The sequence below is a fragment of the Amia ocellicauda genome, chromosome 2, assembly GCF_036373705.1.
Source record: "Amia ocellicauda isolate fAmiCal2 chromosome 2, fAmiCal2.hap1, whole genome shotgun sequence".
NCBI lineage: Eukaryota > Metazoa > Chordata > Actinopteri > Amiiformes > Amiidae > Amia > Amia ocellicauda.
The window spans coordinates 2,982,646-3,001,934 of record NC_089851.1 but is presented as its reverse complement, the minus strand read 5'-3'; the positions used below and the strand labels follow the sequence as shown (position 1 = coordinate 3,001,934).

General features: G+C 48.2%; 2 protein-coding genes across 3 annotated transcripts; both read right to left on the bottom strand.

Moving 5' to 3' along the window:
- Window positions 1-407: 407 nt before the first annotated feature.
- Window positions 408-3,689, bottom strand: LOC136712200 (serine/threonine-protein kinase 17A). The gene is made up of 5 exons (XM_066688702.1): window positions 3,685-3,689; window positions 3,266-3,489; window positions 2,890-2,965; window positions 2,330-2,479; window positions 408-2,172 (listed from the first exon to the last, which is right to left on the bottom strand). The coding sequence occupies exons 1-5, from the start codon at window positions 3,687-3,689 to the stop codon at window positions 1,995-1,997; spliced, it is 633 nt and encodes a 210-aa protein (XP_066544799.1). The 3' UTR covers window positions 408-1,994.
- Window positions 3,690-3,800: 111 nt separating this feature from the next.
- On the bottom strand, window positions 3,801-18,642 carry LOC136762549 (obscurin). 2 transcript variants are annotated; one of them, XM_066716247.1, is made up of 22 exons: window positions 18,029-18,642; window positions 17,043-17,163; window positions 16,655-16,782; window positions 16,232-16,347; window positions 15,935-16,103; window positions 15,736-15,826; window positions 14,926-15,126; window positions 14,336-14,396; window positions 14,172-14,249; window positions 13,765-13,937; window positions 12,772-12,798; window positions 12,497-12,649; window positions 12,178-12,223; window positions 11,831-11,902; window positions 8,995-11,368; window positions 8,380-8,511; window positions 7,585-7,695; window positions 6,943-7,110; window positions 5,582-5,704; window positions 4,921-5,088; window positions 4,600-4,723; window positions 3,801-4,112 (listed from the first exon to the last, which is right to left on the bottom strand). In XM_066716247.1, exons 1-22 carry the CDS (start codon window positions 18,312-18,314, stop codon window positions 3,848-3,850), a joined length of 5,187 nt encoding a protein of 1,728 aa, XP_066572344.1. In that variant the 5' UTR covers window positions 18,315-18,642; the 3' UTR covers window positions 3,801-3,847. The 2 variants fall into 2 exon arrangements, with proteins under 2 accessions (XP_066572344.1, XP_066572345.1); XM_066716248.1 differs by having other exon boundaries at window positions 8,380-8,508.
- Window positions 18,643-19,289: the final 647 nt, after the last annotated feature.

Sequence of the window (19,289 nt, the reverse complement as noted above, 5' to 3'; positions counted from 1 at the left end):
ACCCGGAGTCATTTGGACAATTGGCAGCTGCTCTTCTTCCTATCAATACAGTCAATCGGTTTTTATCTAGTATTGCACCCTGCACAGGGAAGCCACAGAGTGCTGTACAGATCGAAAATAAACAGATAAACCATTAGAGGAGAGAGAACTAAACCTCCTCCAGGGTGGCAGGCTGTTATTCACAGATTAAGGCCTTCACAGGACACGGGAGGGTTGCGATCGCATGTCCCAGTGCTTTGCCTCAAGAACAAGTAATGCAATTCATACGATTACAGTTCTAAACCTGCCCACATGTCGCTTCATTGTTTATTCATTCCATTTGTACACTAACTGAACAAGAAATGATGCACAGATACTTTGACATGCCTGGGCAGCGCTCATCGATCTGCCATCCCAAATCCAGCCAGTGATTTACAACCCAGTCTTTATTAGATTTCACTACAACCAAATAAATCTGTTTTCCACAGCTCCAGCAGACATGCTGTGTAATTCGTCCATTGTCATTGGATTTCTTAGCAGACACCCATATCCAGGGTGCCTTACAGTTGTTACAATATATCACATTATTGTTACACACAATTACCCATTTATACAGGTGCGTTTGTACTGGATCAATCTCGGCACAGAGCCACGCTCAAGGGTGCAACAGCAGTGTCTCAGGACACAGAACCACTGTTTGTTAAGGGAGGGGGAAATTTAAATTCCCTGCTTTGCCTGATTAAGAATCTGATTATTAGAATCAGATGCACATTTTTTTCTGTCCCTGGTCATGAGGATGAGTAATATGAATGACATGCTTCGAGTGGAGATCTGCTGTAGTGTTTTTTTAATTCTTTATTGTCCTTGGATGATCTCTGGTATTTCAAATGAGTATCGTCCTCAGAGCTACCTCCTCTGAGGGCAATACTGTAAACTCTGTACTACGTCTCCATTGAAAACCTCTATTGATTATATATATATATATATATATATATATATATAAATGGAAAACAAAACCTCAAAGCATATTATAAATGGCTTATTTGTAGATAAATATAGAGTTCATCATCCACATCAGGCTTTTCCCCCAAAGGTATAGTTAGTCACACAAACATCATATATACATTGCAATCATTCAACAAGACCACGAAATAGAGGCGAGGGTTTAACTAAGTACTTGTGTCGATACAGAGTCTTAATAGTCTGCAAAGGTCATGGTGTTGGCAATGGTTAGTCGGAAAAATCACACAACGCATCCTTCTATGAAAAGAGACTTGGAGAATCTTATTTTTATCTTAGTCTTATTCCCCAAAACCAATCCAGTTTGCTCCCTTGAGGAATGGCCCACCAGCGTGCGGACGAGGCCAGCGGTCTGACCAGCTGCGCCGCTCCGTGTCACCTCACTGCAGTCTAAACGATGTGCCTTTAATGGAGAGGCACTATTAATGAGAGCATGATATTTCCCCCAGATCTCAGTGATATGACTGAGAAACAGACGACGGACTTAAAAGGCAGGCTGTAAAATGAGAAATGAACGCTGAGCTGAGTGCCCAGCCGGCTCGTGGGGATGAGAGAGAAATGTCTGCAGCTCATACTTTATACAGAGCTAATGTAGGTAATGACACTGATTTGAAATGTCCAAGTTGTTTTGGAGCAACCTTTGATGCCAATTCCCGTCCCACTAATATGCACCTGGCCACTGAACTCCGAGTCTAATATGCTGTAGGTCTTTCATTGCTGAAAAGCCAATAAATGCACCTTCTCTTTCCAGCAAGTTTCCAGTCCATGGTTTATAATGGAAACTGCAGACTAAACCATCACCAAACCAAGAAAAGCTGGTGTGTGTTTTCCGAATTAGCCCTGGCGAGGTTGAATTGTGTGTGTGTGTGTGTGTGTGTGTGTGCGGGTGGGGGGGGCTGGTTTGAAGAGAGGTGCGTCCCGTCTGAATTTGAATGCAGTTCTGGTGTGTTCAGACACCACCACATCCCTCCTTCCCTCCCTCGCTTCCTGCAGTCTCACGAGAAGACGGGCACCTCTAGCTTGGTGCAGAGGTGTGCCCGTTTCCTCTCCCGCTCCTGGACGTAGCCCTGCAGCTTGTCGGTGGAGAAATAGACCACGGAGTGCCGGTGCTTAGAGGCGGGGACGCCCTGTATCCACGGTAAGCGAAGGCACTCGGCGGCTGATGGCCTCACCCTGCAACAGAGCACAGGGCGGGTGAAACTACAGGCAAACACATTCACGGACCATCAGGGACAGCCTGCGTGGGTGTGAGGAAATACGGGCACGGAGACCTAGACTCAGCGCTCTCCGTGGCAAACGCATGCAGCCCTGTGGCCGGCGGGTCTCTTACCAGGGCTTGTGGTTCAGAGTCTGTTTCACGAAGTGGAGCGCACCCTCTGAGAGGCCAGGGTAGCACCGGCCAAACTGGATCTTCCCTTTCCTGATGTTCCTGTCCCTCTCGCAGTGCATGTCTGAGTAGAAGGGGTTATCGGCGCTCAGCCTGGAAAGGGAAACAGTGACCAGGGGCTCAGCGACAATCGGCATGCTCCGAAGTAACACGCGCTAACATCTGGAGACGCGTCCGTCAAACGATGAGATTGTACAGCTTGTGACCCGAGTTACTGATGCTGCTGTGCGGGTAACTTAGATTCCTCACAACAGGAGGTTACTTTCTTATAGAACTGGACTACATATCCAAATTATCATTTCTTTAGCCTATTCAGAAATGAGAGAATCTAGAAACACAAACCTGAATCCAGTCTGGTGGGTTAAAACACCTGTGTAGTAACATTGTTATAATAATTACCATCGTCATAATAATAATAAATACAAAACACAGAACAGGACTGAACCCACACCCCTCCGCCCGTTTGAGGACCCGTGTGGGACATGACCCTGGACTGTACTCACATGGTGAAGGCCACCCCCCCGATGCTCCACACGTCTGTCTCCGGTCCTACGCCTTGCCCTTCCAGGATCTCCGGGGCTTGGATACAAAACACAGAAAACCAATCAGACTTCACACTCATGAGGCAGAGAAAGACAATGTCCATTTTGATCGCTTGTTTTCCAGTAGAAGATCCCCAGACCTCACCGAGCCGTTTGTACACCCTATCTCACAACGGACTTGAACACGGTCCGTTAACGGCATCAGTAACTGCCAGGCTGTTCATGTGAAAGGATCCTATGAGTGCACGGCCCAACGGACTCTTTACAAACAAAGAGGTGTGATCTCAGAGGGAATTCAGGATGCCACTTGGCCCGTCTCGGTGAGGGAGGACCCCACCTTTGTTCTCCGTCAGGTCCCTGAGCCGCTCCACCACGAGGGTCACCCCAGGCGTGAACATCTGCGCAGAGCCAAAGTCCACCACCTTGAGCAGGCTGCACTCGGTGACCAGCATGTTGTCGGGCTTGAGGTCCAGGTGCAGGACCCGGCGGCAGTGCAGGTACTCGGCCGCGCTGAGGATCTGCTGCAGGAACTCGCGCACCTCCAGCTCCGAGTACGAGTCCCTGCGGGACCCAGCACACAGCGCACATCAGAGACCCGTGTTCCTGTTACACGCGTGTGTTATTCAGTGCATTTTAGTCACACAGTCAGCCCTTCACCCACCGCACAATTTTAACTGGAAGACGAAGACTTTAACATCCAAGTGTGTGTCCTGGTTTCACTGTATTGGCTTAACTAAGCATCTCATAGATCCCCACTGCATCTCTGTAGCTCTAATCTTAAACGGCATCAGAACCTTTCGTTTAGAAACCGACCCGAGTGTGTGTGATCACCTGCTCTCTCGCTCCTCCCTTTCCCCCTCTTCTAAACAATAGTAAACATAAACATCATGCACTAACATCAGTCACAGATCACAAAAGGTTAAACGTAAAGCAAGGCGCCGTGCCTCTCGGCCAGGTTGTGCAGCAGCTCCCGGCCGGCACACAGCTCCTCCACGAGCACCAGGAAGCGCGGGGTGATGAAAGCGGCGTGGAGCTGCACCAGGTGGGTGTGCCGCAGCCTCTTCAGCACCTGGTATTCCCTCAGCACCCCCTGGCGCTTGTCCGCCTTGTATGGGATGATCTTGGCAGCGAACATCTTCCCGCTGACGTCCTCCCGGCACTGTTTGACGATGCCGAAGCGTCCCCTGGGAAGGAGACACCCGGCATGGGAAAACAGTCGGCAGCACCAAACCCAATTATAAGACTCCACCTTCTCTTATAGTGGAAATAGGTCACGTTTGGAGTCATGTGTGTTTTTGTTCTCTTCATTAGAATTATTAGAATTATTAGGGCTTGCACTGATGTAATGCAACATTTTTACTATTACAAAACTAGAGGCCAATTGAGTTTTGTCAATTTATATTGTGGTTTTACTGACAAGAACGATCAGAAATCTCCAGTCTTATAATCCATGAATCCATCCATTCATTCATTTTATTACTTTTTTTGAAAGAAGGTATTACTTTAATCACAAGATAACTCCCATCTGCTCTCAGCCCCGCTGCACCGAGACAGTTTCCAGCTTACAATCAGAAGTGAGAGCCCTCTCTGAAACATGCGTGTCACTCCACTGAGTGTGAGGACGTGGGTCAAGAGGTCTCCTGGACTAGTCTAGCTGCGACTGTTCGGTACCTGTTGATCTCAGAGAGAAACGTATAGCTCTTGTGCATCGGAAAGAAGGGGAACGGAGACTGTGCTGGGACTTCGCCCCCTTCCGCCCCGGGGAGAACAGAATGGATGAGGGGAATGAGTGAGTCTAGAGGAGAGGGAAGAGAAATACAGAGACACACAGACAGACAGACACGGGGGGTAAGCCAGAACCTCAGAAGACACGCAGACACATCCATGACATACCCACTCAGGATGACCAGTCCGTCCCAACACAGTGCAGTGGTGCTGCATGCTACTGGCGCTCGGCCTCCCTAACGCTCAAATCTAGGATCCACAACTTGCCTTCTTGCTCTGCTCCGATGGTGGTGGCAGTGGAGGGGTGACTATAGGGTCCCATGCCCGCTCCGTTGACGCAGGCCACCCTGAAGACACACACTGAGCCCTTGGGCAGGCCACTGACGGTGTAGCAGCTGTCAGTCACCCCTTCCGCCAGCAAACTCCACTCCTCTCCTGCAGCAAAGGGACACAAAACACCTCCATCAGGTCAGACCCAGGCGGCACACGTGCCTTTCGGGGACCTTTCAGTACTCACTCTGGCACAGTGGCTCTCCATCCTGTGCCGGGGGACCCCTGCCCTGCTGTTTTTTGTTCCAGCTGAGCTCTCAGTTACTGCATTACCGGTAGGGTACTTAATTGAACCCTAATTGAACTTATAATGTGCCTAATCTGCGATCTTAAATGATTTTAAACAGTTGTAGATATCATGTAAAGTATGAAACTGTAGATGGAACTTGAAATCTCCAACTTTTAATTATCAACAATTAATAAAAGTCACATGAAGCAAATTAGTTCAATTGAGGGTCCAATTAATTAATTGAGAGCTCAGCTGGATCAACACCCATGGGGGTTGTCACAGCTTCTCGCTTTGTCTCATTGACCGGGCAGCGCTGTTTAATCCAGTCGTGCTGCCTCGGACAGGGTGTCCCGGGACAGCAGTCCGTACCGTCTATGCTGTATTGGATGCTGTAGGTGAGCGGCTGAATGGACTCGACTGGCTTCCATGTGAGCAGCACCCCATTACCGTCCACCTGAGTGGGCTCTGGGCTGGCAGGGCAGGTGGGCAGATCTGCAACGACAAACAGGAGAACAGGAACGGTTAAAGGGGCAGACTATGACCGCCCGCTCCCCCCGGCAGACAACCTTGAGACTTGAGCTTCAGTTTCCTTGTTCGTTTGCTGCTTGGCTCTATATATATATATTTTATACTGTAAGTATTAGTTACTGTTAGTGCCACAGACTGGGTGCTTGAGTGGGATTCACTTACCTTCTTCGAGAAGCGTCAATATAGCAGCGGAGCTCTACTCTGAAGCATACTGGGATGCTGATGCAGTAAAGGGTATTTAAATACACATGGATCAATTAATTTAACCACAAGGCTGGAGAGCCAAAATCGATTTGTTCCAGGTAAGCGTGTGTACATGCAGCCGGTCAATGAGCTTCCGGGCGACACGTCTCTTACCTCCAGCGGGATTCTCAACTCCTTGCAGACAACTTTTATTTTTCCAAGGGATACAATTCATTTCAGCAGCAACTCTTCACCAAGAATGTACTTAGATATCACAAGGCTGCCTCTGTCTCTCTCTCTCTGTCTCTCTCTGTCTCTCTCTCTCTCTCTCTCTCTCTCTCTCTCTCCTATCCTCTCTCTCTCCTATCTTCTCTCGCTCTCTCTTCCTGTTCTCTATTAGTTGAAAGACTGCCAAGACATCCCCTGCAGTGTCAAGGAGCACAATGATTGTGGGACAGTAGCATTCCAGCTGCCCTGAGTGCCTGGTGGGTCATATGTTTGAGCCCCTTGGCGAGTGTCGGGGGTTGAGACCCATGGCACGCCACCCACGCAGACAGCCTTGTCAGCAGCACGGTTTCCAGACCCTGCTTGTGCTATTACTCGGTGAAACTCCTTGTGACTTCTCGAAATAGCGTGTATATTTTTATTTTTGGGAGGCTGGAGCCGGTGCTCAGACCCAGAGCTGTGGACAGATTGACAGACGGAGCGCCCAGTCTGAGGTCATGTGCTCGTTAGGAAATGATTTCTCCATTGTTTCCAGACAGTAGCAAAGCCCTGCTCAACGTCAGCCCCACACCTTCCCCAGATCTATTCATTAACACTGTGCATCTCAGCACAACTAACAAGTGGACAGTAAAAATGTATAGTATAAGGTTTGTTCAAGAACATATCTTTCCAATTCTGCATTAACTGACTTATTTACCACAATAATTCTAATCAGTGACATTGTCCCACTTCTGTCCAGTGTCTAGCGGCACAACCTGACAGGAAGTCAGGTGAGCGCTGCTGGAGGGTCTCACCCGACACGATGAGCGTGCAGGAGCTGGAGGCCTGGCCCAGGGCGTTGCTGGCCACGCAGCGGTAGCTCCCCAGGTCCTCCTCCCGAGCCGAGCTGATGACGAGAGAGTGCGATTCCCTGTCCTTCACCGACATACAGATACGGCCATTGCTCTGGATCTGACGGCCCTCTGGGGAAGAGAGAGAAGCATGCCGAGGACAACGGCTTGGTCAGCATCCTGCTAGAGCGGGGACGGGCCACTGCAGGCTTCCAGAGCTGTGTGCCTTCACTCTAAATCACATTATCTGAATAAGCTGATTTCCAGGTATTAATTGGTGGCAAATTGAAAGGTACATCAAACACTTGCAGGAATTGTACCCTCGGGACCTGCGGTCCCCCTTCCCTGTTCTAGTCATAATACAGATACTTTATTGTTACCATATTGCAACAGTAAAGGTCTCCGTTGTTCGTGTCTGGCTGAACTGCAGGGCTGATGAGATTCAGAGATGTGCCAAACTAAAATGGGGTCAACTGCCTTTTGACAAAGTGTCTGCTTGGCACACACATCCCACACGAGAACAATTCGCTTAGGGATGTGACAAGAAGCACACCAGCCCCCAGGAGATAGAGACGCCAACGCACAGATCACAATGAGAGGAGTCACCTTTATACCAGCGCACGTCAGGGGGTGGGTGTCCCGCGAGCCGACAGGACAGCAAGACCGACTGGCCTAGGGACACCGCCTGGTCTGGGAGCTCCTCCAAGAACACGGGTTCTATGAGGACAGGAAACACACAGGACGTCGTCAGAGCATGTGTGATGTTGCCTACTCCCGCACTACTTTCTACCAGATTGCAGAGATTCGCCTGAGAAAGGCGTGGCCTCGCTTGGCTGGGAATGGTTAATCCACTGCATTACCATCTCGCCGAACTTGTTTCAGCAATTGCCAGCAGAGCCAAATAAACCCCGTGCCAGACTCGTCCAGATTCCTGCTCCACATTTAGAATTTATAAATATGTACATGGCATCCTTTTGTGTGTTTTTCTTATGAAGGCCTGCTGGTGTTTATACTCAGGGATCTGCAGACATTAGAGGGGGTTTACAGTGCAGAAATATAGAGCTGGGCTTGTATCAGTGAACTTCACAAACTCATATCAGTCACTACAAGAAGGATCTTCAAATACTTGGGGAAAAAAAAGTAAATCAACATAAATTAGTCAGAAGGGATGTGAGATTAGAGTTTAGTTTGATTGCAGCACAGTGATACAGCTCTCCTGCAAAGAAGCCAATGCAAGACACATTCTCCCTTCACAAGATTATAAGCAAATTTAAACCAAACACACACAGCCCTGTTTTATTTATTTATTATTATTGGAACAATAGTTAATGCAGCAGTGGGGCAGCAGCAATCGCTCTTTCATCAGGGAATCCTTCTCATTCCCCCGGCAAGGATTCTCACCTTTGCTCCTCTTGAAGCTGGGCAGTTTGAAGGAGAACAGACCACTCTTCTTCTTCAGAGATCCCGCGGTTACACAACTCGACTCTGTCGGGGACTCGGGACTGGACTGATCCCCTGCAGCTGTCTCTCCTGCTAGGGGACGAAGCCACAGTCCTGAGCTCTGCGCCTGTATCTGAACTCGTTTCACATGTGTACCGAATGTAGCAACATACTCAGGATCGGTCTGTGAGCGTTACGCCGTGGACCGAAACAGCCGGTGGTTCTCCACTGATATGAAGTGGATGTAAATTATAAGAATGATGCAGTTATATCATTCTACAATGCAAAGTCAGGCACATTTAAAAGCATCTACACGTGTGAGTGGAGAATAGCTAAAGCTTTCACAAAGGAGGGAATGTAGTAAAGCACACACATTCTGTATCAGCTGTTGTTTTTTTGGGGGGCGGGGGGGTAGAGGCATCTTTCTTATTAAATAAACATTTTTAATACAAAATTCACATGCAGTACTCCAGGAATCAACTGCTAAGTCATAAGCATTACATGTTATATGGCATGTGGTATTAGCATGGTTCACAGAAATTGGCAGTATTTTTTGGCGCAACCAAAGCAACTCACCTTCCTTCTTCTCTTTCTCGCTGGCCTGCCTCCCCCAGACAGCCTTGGAGATGCTGGAAACCGAGGCCTTCACCTTCTTCGTTAAGCTTGAATCTGGCGCTCTTTGGTGCTGCTGATGCTGTGCTGCCGAGTCGCCCCACTTCTCCTCTGGAGTTTCCTTCTGCGGTGCCTTCACGGCCGACGTGGACGGTTGGTCCGTCGACGCATGTTTTCGGAAGAATCTTAACAGGCCGTATTTTCCCGATTTATTGGGCTGGCGTTTGGACTCCGGGGCTGAGGCAGGTCGGTGCACTCGCTCCCTGAAGGATTCGTGTGGTTCTCCCCGAGAAACTTCCACTGAAGACGCAGACTTCACTGGGAAGGGAGTGTCCTCACCCGGGATTCTGATGTCGCTTTCAGACCATTCAGCCTGCGCCAACTGAAGGTTCTCATACATGTGCACTTCCTCCAGGAGGTCCAGAAGTTCTGGCTCCAGTTCCGCCTCTGAAGCCTCCAGGTAAACATACGGGGAAGCCTGGGCTGACGCGTCCTCCGGCATGTGCACATCGAGGCGGTCATACTCTTCCTCAGGGCGGTGGCCTAGAAAGAGCTCTTGGGGTGACTCTGCCTTGTGGTAGTAAGACTCTTCTGGACCAGCCAGAGCCTCCAGTTCAGTCAAAGAATACTGTGAAGCCAATTCAAAGCCGCACGGCTCTGCGGAAGTGAAAGGTTCACACGTGGCGCTGTGAGAACGACTTTCCACTGGTTCTGCACCCAGAGGCGGGAGAGCAGGATCACTGTATTTTCTGATCCCACTTTCAGATCTTGTTATATGCAGCTTTGGGAAATGGGTTTTGTTTTCCAGTTCTAATCTTTCCAGAGCCTTGAAAGACAGGTGAAAGCTCTGGGGTCTCTCAAACTGCGAAAGACCATACTGTGAAGTTAGTAACTCTGAAACCTCCTGGACGGCAGACATTGGTGTGGTGGACTCCACAAATATGGGCTTCAGCTCTAAGGGCTCGTCTACAAACAACTGTGAATCACTAACCGTTGGAGAACATTCCTCAGGTATCGCAGTCTCTGCTGTGGGGGAGGCTCCTGCAATATCAAGTCTTTCTGGAGCCGATTTGGAAGCAGTGATAACATTAATTTCTTCAGAGAGGCAAACCATTTCACTCAGGATGCACTCTAGAATGGCAGCTTCCATCTTGCTTTCATCTGAAGTCTCTTCCTCTGCGGTCTTCTCAGGGGTGACCTCTGAACGTTGCGCTCTCTCTTCCCCTCGGGTTAGCACTTCAAGTGAGGCCACCTCTGCCAGCTCTGCCTCTTCATCTACTGTTTCTTCCTGAGTGGTCCCTGCTACTCCTTCAGGTAGAATATCTACAGGTTTAATCTGCATTTCAACTTCCAAAACATCCTTGGAACTAAAATCTTCAGGTCCTTCAATATCTTCTCCCGCTTCTATCAAATCGGACGGTGTTGGTGTTCTCGTCTTGTATTCGTCCAAGGACCTGCTCCGTCTTTTCTTAGCTACATCGTAAGAGGAGACTCTGACTCCACTATCAAAAGAACTTGACTTAGCCATAACCAGCTGGTCACTCCCCTGGTTCCTGCTGTCGTCCGTCTCATTCTGGTTGTCCTCCGCATGTTCCAGGAGGGGCTCTCTCAGTCTGCTGGAGAGCCCAGATGTCAGCAGGTGCTTTCTCGTCCTCTCGTGCCTCTTCATGAATTTCTTCCCCTGTAGCAGGAGACGTCGGGCAGACAGAGGGGACAGTTCGGAGGAGCTGCTGTAGAACGTGCTCTTGATGACACTCTCACGAGGGATGCGCCCGCTGGACGAGCCGGTGCTCTCATCCTCTGAGACGCACAAGGACACAGAGCTGTCTGCAGAGCCCTCACGACTCAGTCGGCCAGGGGTCTCCGTTGACTTCACCCAGGAGTCTGGCGTATCTGCCACCTCCGCTTTACAAACCGTGAGCCGGAACTCACTGCTAATGCTGCCCAGCTCGGCTGCTGCCAGTCTCGGCGGGACCCACTCAGAACGCTCCTTCTCTGGTCCTTTGCCCAGAACCCCTGCGGAGGCGCTGGATGTGGAAAGCTCTGCACGTGCATCCACTCGTACCCCTTCTCCACTTTCTTGTGTGCCCTTCTCCTGCCAGTCCCACACAGGGCCCAGTTGCCGAGTTGCAGCCAGGGCTTCGGGGCCCCCCAAGGAGAGCGTCTCTCCTTGCTGGGAGACGTCTTCGTAATCAGAAGAGGATGCGCTGCTGGGCGAGGAGCTGCTGTGCTCCTGCTGGTCCCGGGTGATGGTCAGAGAGGTGTCCTTGGGAACACCAGCCAGGAGCTCGGCGATGGACCTCATCGCCAGCACAGATCCATAGCACATGAGCGAGCGCTGCAGAGAAACGGCACCGGGTCAGAGCCAGCTGCAGCCCGTCCACTCACTCAGATAGCCACTGCTTAAATGGTTCTGCTGTCCAATAAGGACCATGTGAGAAGGGCCTGTCCTAAATAAAAACTTTCACCCACTTCCTTTAGGTATAAGAACAAGTTCTCTGTCAAACACTGTCATTAGTGGTTACGATTTGATCTGGGCCATGATCCTACAAAGCGAACGCTGCCTGGGGTAACTACGTCACAGAGAACATGACAGATATATGGACAAAAGATATGCATGCTATATATATGAATACGATCACTATCATGTACTGTTGCATGGGTCCTCAGGAAATCAGTGAAGGAGACCCACACAACCTTCTGGACTCAGGAACTCGAGGAGTGGAATTAAGAGTCCCTAACGGACAGCGAAACATCAGGTTATGCTTTTCACATTTGAAGTAAAATGACTCCACATTACCTGCCATTTGCTCCTGGATACAAAGAATTTCAACTTCTTTGTATTGATTAATTCAGCATCTGGGAGAACCAGCTTGCATAAAATAAAAATAAACAGTCAAAGAACAAGTTAGTTATTTTGCAGCATATTTTATTATATTTTAAAGAAAACTTTTTTTGTTTTACCGTTTCCTGAATAAGAAATCTTCCTATGCTGGTGACACCATTTCAGTCAGAGCTTTTGAGAACTAGCTCCATGAGTTTTTATATAATTCAATATTTTTTCTAGCATTAAATTATTAAATGTACGTATTTAATAAATACAGAACAGGCACACATGTATGTTTATTATTATATATTTAACTTTACCTGAAACCAGTTATGCCCCAAGCACTCGGAAGCAGTCGGACGCTTCCTGAAAGACAAAAGAATTAAGAGCTGCACCCCTGCTCTCTCTGTCCAAACAGGTTGGCTCCAATGACCAACGAGACCCCAGTACTAGGGTTCACGTAACAGTAGACTTTCACAAAATGGTGTTCAGGACTTCAGACAACACCAACAGACGTATGTAGTAAACAGATTTCATTTTGGCCTCGACTGGCATGACTAAAGGAATGCTGTTTTAGACAGAGAGTAGATGCAAAGTGGACAGTGCAATAAGGGTCTCAGGGAGCTGGGGGCCACTTACTCTGCAGACAGTTGTATGATGCTCTGGAGGAAGTCCCGCGACTCCCCGCTTCTGCAGGTGACGTCAGGGGCGTCCCAGGCCACACGGCCCCCCTGGACACTCAGCAAGGTGGCACGGTCGTTCTCCCCAGAGAAGGGACAGCCGCCTGTCAGACTGCCAGGGCCAAAGAGCAGCGTGAAGGGACATGCACAGTTACTCCCCGGGCTCATCTGGAGCCTCACACTGAAGAACAGCTGTGCTTTAACAATCAAAAGCTAATTTAAAACTGTACTTACCACAGGAAAGACAAGACACCAAGGGACCTGTAGAGAGATGAATACATAATATTTTGGTTTTAAAATCACTATGTGCAGAGGAACACAAGTATTACTCTCTCAGTAATTCACTCAGATTCCCAAATATGACAAATATGTTATTTCTATGTATTTTACGTATTCATTTTATTTTGTCCGCAATCCAATTATTGTTATTATTATTATTATTATTATTATTATTGGTCAGAGTGTTGAATTCACTCTCAGAGAGATGTTAGAATTTGTAAAATTCGGGGAATGAAGACATCCAAAACACTACCAAGTATTTATTTCTTAGCAGACGCCCTTATTCAGGCCAACATGTGTTGCATATTTTAAAAGTTAATAATAAATTGGAAACATTGTTTGCTTTGGTGCAATAACTGTGGAATAAAGCTACATGAAACAAGTCAGTGACTTGACTGGATTCATTTAGAAGAGTTGGACGATGACTGATTTCAATGTGCATCAATTTTCAAGTTTTTCCAGATCAGGTGAACAATGCAATTGTAGGGCTATGTGGTTGATTAGTGCTGAACAATACCAACAAAACACGATTGTGTTCAAGGTGTTCCTCTGATCCCTGGCATCTCTTCCCCAGTGAAGTACCTTTAATTCCCTGAGAGTGCTGATTAAATGGAAGCAGCTTTTCTTCCTTCAATCCTCAGTCGCCACCTTGGTCACTCTCATTCTAAACTCCTCTGTATAACCGAGTAGTCCTCTCATGCAGCTTGAATTTTAGATATCAAATAACCCAATTGCAATGCTTTTAATTAAAAGCTTTTTGTGACATCATCAAAAATAGCAACGTACAGCTGTATTTTTACATATATAACACAAACAAGTAATTAACAATTTTGCACACACACAAAAATGCAGCTTTGCAGAAATGTTGACTCAGATTTCGTGTTTTTCTGTGCTGTTAATCTCTCGTGGACGGATTTCCGCGCCCCGTCGGAAGGACCCCCAACGTACCAGATGTCCGTTGCCTTGGAAACCAGGCCTTGGCACACGACCTCGGGGGCCACGAACTCGGGGGTCCCAAACCTGCTGTACTGAGGTTTGGCCACGTCGATCTCTTGAGCAAAACCGAAATCACAGATCTTGACCCCATCTCTCTCGGGCAGGGCCATGAGGATGTTGGCTGGCTGAAGGGGAGAAAAAAGCAACACGATTTAATCGGATGATTAGTAGAAAGTTGACTAAAATGAAAACACAAGGGCAGAACAAACTACACAAGCCTGCACGGCACTAGGGTCCATTAACAGCATTATTACCAATCCAAAACTGAAAATTGTGTTAAAATCATAACAGAACCAGCTGTAAAGAACCAATTCCTACTAAATTACAGCAGCTGTCAGAGAACAGAGCACTGAACTCACCTTGATGTCCAGGTGCAGAATGTTCCTCCCGTGGATATAATCAAGGCCTTCTAAGATTTGTTTAATGTACATCCGAACCTGATAGTAATAATAATAATAATAATCAGCATTATCAGCTTGCATCAGCACACTGAATCCACAATGACGTCTGACCTTTATCTCACCTCACTCTCTGGGACAGATCCCTGTGACAGTAGATGCTCGAGAAGCCCTTGGCTGGAGCATCTAGTGGAAACTGTTAAAGAAGCAACCAAAGAGCCACTGGTCCTTCTCCCACGTTTCACAAAACTGGGACAATCAAAGCCTTGACTTTAGCGACTTCCATGCAGTTCCATATATATTACCTAACATTGTCCCTGGATTTTCATATTTTTGAATTTAACTGACAAATGTTTAATGCATCAAAACCAATAACAAAAGAAGCTCTACTGTCCTCCAAACACAGGCAACCAAGAGACCCTCACGTTACAATAAATACACTTAAAACTCTGTCACAGGCAACTGAGAAGTGCCGCGTAGCATGCATAACCCTGACACCTCAGTACTGCGTCTACACAACAAATTAGTTTACAGAAGGGCACAATAAGTGGCGCAATGAAGCCTATCCCAAACATTGACACTCCTGCCTCCTTCTTGTATCGCTGTGCAAACCTCCGGGATACAGCAGAGAAGTCAAGAGAGCCTGTGACTGGAAAGCCACCTCCTTCAGAGGCAGTTACTCGTCACAGATTTGATGAACCCATAGTCAGGATACAGATCAGTGACCAGGACAAGGGTCCTCCGCGTGTAGAAGGCCCCCAGCAGACAGACCACTCTGTGGTGGCTGAGCTGGGACAGCAGGGCCCTCTCCTGGAAGGCCTGGGTCTTGGTGCCCCTCCGCAGGGGGATGAACTTGGCGGCGGCGGCCTCCCCGCTCCCTTTGTGGGTCACTCGCTTCACGTAGCTAAAGCAGCCCCTGCAGACGCCAAGGAGAGAGCTTACACAGCCGCTGCTCCCTGAGCTACACACACACACACACACAGACACAGACACAGACAAGACACAGACACCCACACACACCACACAGTGTTAGGAATCCAGGAAGAAGCGACGAAGAAGTGAAATTAGCCACACACAAAAACACAAGGGATTCTCGTCTTGCCATCCAAAGCACGTCTTAAGCAGAGCCCATATATGAACAAATAGTTGCTTCTATTTCTATGCTTCTATGCAAATCCCCTTCCAATTCTAATTCAGATAAAGCTATGAGACAGTTTTAGATTGTTATCTTCCCTTAATTAAGAGAAGGGGGGAAATATCAGCTAAAAGACAACCAACAGCCAATCATAACAGCTTTTCTAAAGGGCATTTTCCTGAGGATGAAATCCTGCTCTAGTGACACTCGGTTCTGGTCTGGGAGAGACCCATTCCCTGCAGGTCTTAAAGGCAACCTCAAGGCAAGAGGTCATTGAAACTGGCTATTTCATACATTGGTTCGCTTGAGTGATCTGGAGCCCGGCTGGAGTGACATACAGCAGAGCACGAGTGAGCATCATTGATCTGCGGAGATCCAGGCGCACAGTACCTCCCAATCTCCTCGTGGACCTCGTACAGCGAGTGCAGCCGCCCGCTCCTCCCCAGCGCTCTCTCACGGCCCTGGTCATCATCCTCAGCTCCTGTGGGCAACCACGGGGGGGTGAGCTGGAGTTTCAAAGTAACACACCGGACAATACAGAGGCAGCCCACGATGTCCAGGAGGACAGAGACAGACAGCTGGGCCCTACCTTTCTCCATGGCGAGCTCAGCCTTGCAGGATGCCTCCCCCCAGGCATTCCTGGCCGTGCAGGTATAGATGCCGCCGTCCCTCGTCTCTGCCTGGACCACTGTGAGGCAGAACCGGGCTCCCTGCTGCTCCAGGACGATCCTCTCACTGGCTGACAGCAGCTCTCCGTCCTCCAGACACAACATAGAACACAACACGGGTCTCTCTCTGAGCGAAGAAAGCGCTGCACTGCTCAGGCAAAGCATGAACACATTTGGCTCAACATCTAATAGCAGACCGATCACCAGGCCGGGAGTACCTTGTACCAGGAGACGGCTGGGGCAGGGCGTCCGGTGATGAGCGTGCTGAAGGTGGCTGCTGCACCCATCTGGACCTGGAGGTCTTCCACGGTCTCCTGAATGTAGGGAGGGCCTTCTGCAAAGGGTTATTATAATTATTATTATTATTGAGCAGGCTTGACAGAAGTATATTTTCCCAATGTGCCAGGCCTCTGTGTGTGACGTGTATGTCACATGTGGATCCTGAGACTTAGTTTAAGTCTAGAAGGCTTTTGCTTTAATCCAAAGCGACGCACATGGAACCCATTTGTACAGCTGAACTTTTATTGGAGATCAGCCTAGATTTACACCCAAGCCCTCCCGATACAGGTCCTTATAAATGTATTTATGCTTTAATACATAATATATTCTTATATATAATATGCCAGGGAAGGTGGCTGTACCTGTGTCCTCCTCTCCAGTGACATAGAAGTAGGACTGCTCCCGGGTTTCCACTTCCACCTCTCTCCTGAAGTCCCAGGACACCCCCTCTCGCACATCTGGGACGAGCTCTGCTACCCTGTACTCACTTCTGAGGGTCAAAGGAAAGAAAAGGCATTCAACCCCATCCTGGAAGGCAGTGTGTGTAGCACTGGAGGGTAGTGGCTTGGAAATCTGGTTAAAACGTTAAAAGACTTTGATACTTGATTTGCTAACCCAGACACAGTGTAAGGGATCTTAAAACATTTATCTATCCCCGTTCCACGTCCGACTGACAGCACATCCAGTGAAGCCACATTGCTGCAGTTCCTCTGTGTTTTCTAGGGACCTGGTGGGGACTCTGAGACTCACCTACACGGAGGAACATCAAATGCTTCTGTTGTGAAGCTCCTCTTGCGGAAGGTGGTCGGGCTGAACTCGATCTCATACCATTTCTTGACCGGCACACTGGAAACCCCCTCTGGCCCCAGATCTGTGGAGACAGAGAGAGACAGAGACATGCAGAACATTGAGGTTCAGGACTGAGGCTGAAGGAACTTTCAGTGAACACTGCAGTCAGGGAGGGAATTAGTCAATATAACCCACAATGCACCACTGCACTCTCTGCTTAGCCTTCAGGTCAGGAAAACACCAACTGCTCTGCAAAAGCAAATTAAGGAGTCGCTTAAGTTTAAAGTCTTTAAAAAGTTGAAGGATGAATAGAGCAACTGATGTCCCAGATTGTACTTAGAAAAGTTTTTCTCTCCAAAGCATGAAATAAAACAATTGAGAGCAACACTATAAGACTGTACAGCAGCAGAACATTACACAAAGCTGTGCAGCACGGTAGCACACAGACCGACGCTACCGGCACAAATACTCACATTTGCCAGCAGGTTTAAAGGTTTTGGCTGCAGGGGGAGAAGCAGAGATTACAGAGTCAGTCTCACTGCCCTCAGGGTCTTTATTTAAAGACAATAAATATGACAACCTCAGCTATGGAAAACTAAGTATTTGGATAAGTCAAACCACCTGTCCGTTTCAGGTTTAAATCACGAAAGGTATGGAAGCACACTTTGGCTGGATGAAATCGTCAGATCAATCAGTTGTCAGCATGCAACCGATTGAGCAAGATGGACCTCCTTTCATTTTGTAACCTTTCTTTTGTGCTCAGGTTCATATGACCTCATTGATTTCTGTGTATTTATTACTGTACAAAGGCTGCAGCGGGAGATTGGTGCAGTGAATGGGTCCTACAGCACATATTAAAAACACACACTGTGTATTGCCTGCTATTATAGCACACACCTCCGAAACACTGCGTTTCTATACCAAAATTGGCTCAGGATTGTACCAACCTCGGTCGGGGGTGCTGCAGCTCTCAGAATCTGCTTCTGTGTGCCGAGAGAGGGCTATGTCCCCTGGGCTCCTCAAACCCAGCTCCTCTGGCGTTCCCGGCCCATGAGGCTGCCATTCCCCAGTGCCTGGTGGCGAGACGTCTCCTGCCAGCGCCTGCTGTACCACAGGGCTCTCCGGGACTCTCCCCCAGGTGACTGGGATGGCATCGTTTGCTTGTACAAGGGAGACATCCAAGGATTCTTCCACCTCCTCCACAGAGCAGGATCTGGGCTCTCCTACAAGCATAAATATTTACAGCCGGAATACAAACCTGGCATCTCCAATGAAACACAAGATATATATTTTTGGCAAGACAGTAACTGCCATGCTTTACAAGAACCAGCGTCTGTCTTCGCACTGCGGGGCTGGGGTGTTGAGGATCACATGATGTCTGAAGAAGTCATACAGCGCCGGGATGAAGGTGTCTCACTACCCTAGAAATTTCGGTCACTATGTTTGCACTTTTCAGCAATGATTTTAACCTGAAGGAACCAAATGCAGCTCTGCCTGTGTGTGACGGTGCAGAACAAAGACTCACACTTCATGAATAACCTGACATTGTGGGAGCACTGTACTCTGGACTCAGCCAAACCCCTGGGATTGGCATGAACAGCTTTAAATAGGTGCCTTTTTTATTCCTCACTCTTTGTGATTCTGCCTTCAGAGCTCCTCAGCTCATCCTGAACTCAACAGTTTACCTCATCCTATTTTCTTCTCGCTTCACTTCTACTACTGGCTTTCTTCACTGACCTCCCATCCCTGCTGGCATGAAAGTCTAGACCCAGTCTTGACCCAGTGCTTCCTACCCACCGTCATGCTTCCTCTCTGATGATCAACCTCTCAGGATCACCCATCCTCTCTCTGCAGTGGTGGGACCAGTGGTCAGTCAACATCAGGGACCTTCTCATCACTGTTCAGCTCCTCCTCAAACCCCCCTGTTCAGATTGCACTTGTAGACCCTGCAAATCCTCTCCTCTGCCTTTTTAAGGCTGAACCTCAAATCCGCATTACAATGTTACTGTAACTCAGAATTACTCATTGTATCCTTAGTACTTGTACTAAGTACTTGTGTAATACAGGATGAAGTCATATTTATTGATTGTATTGTACTTCTATCATCTTTGTATACTGTGTTTTCTAAACTTCGAAAGTAGTCTTGGAGAAAGATAACCACAAAATTAATAATAACAATAATCAAGCCAGCAAACCACTACAGGAAGC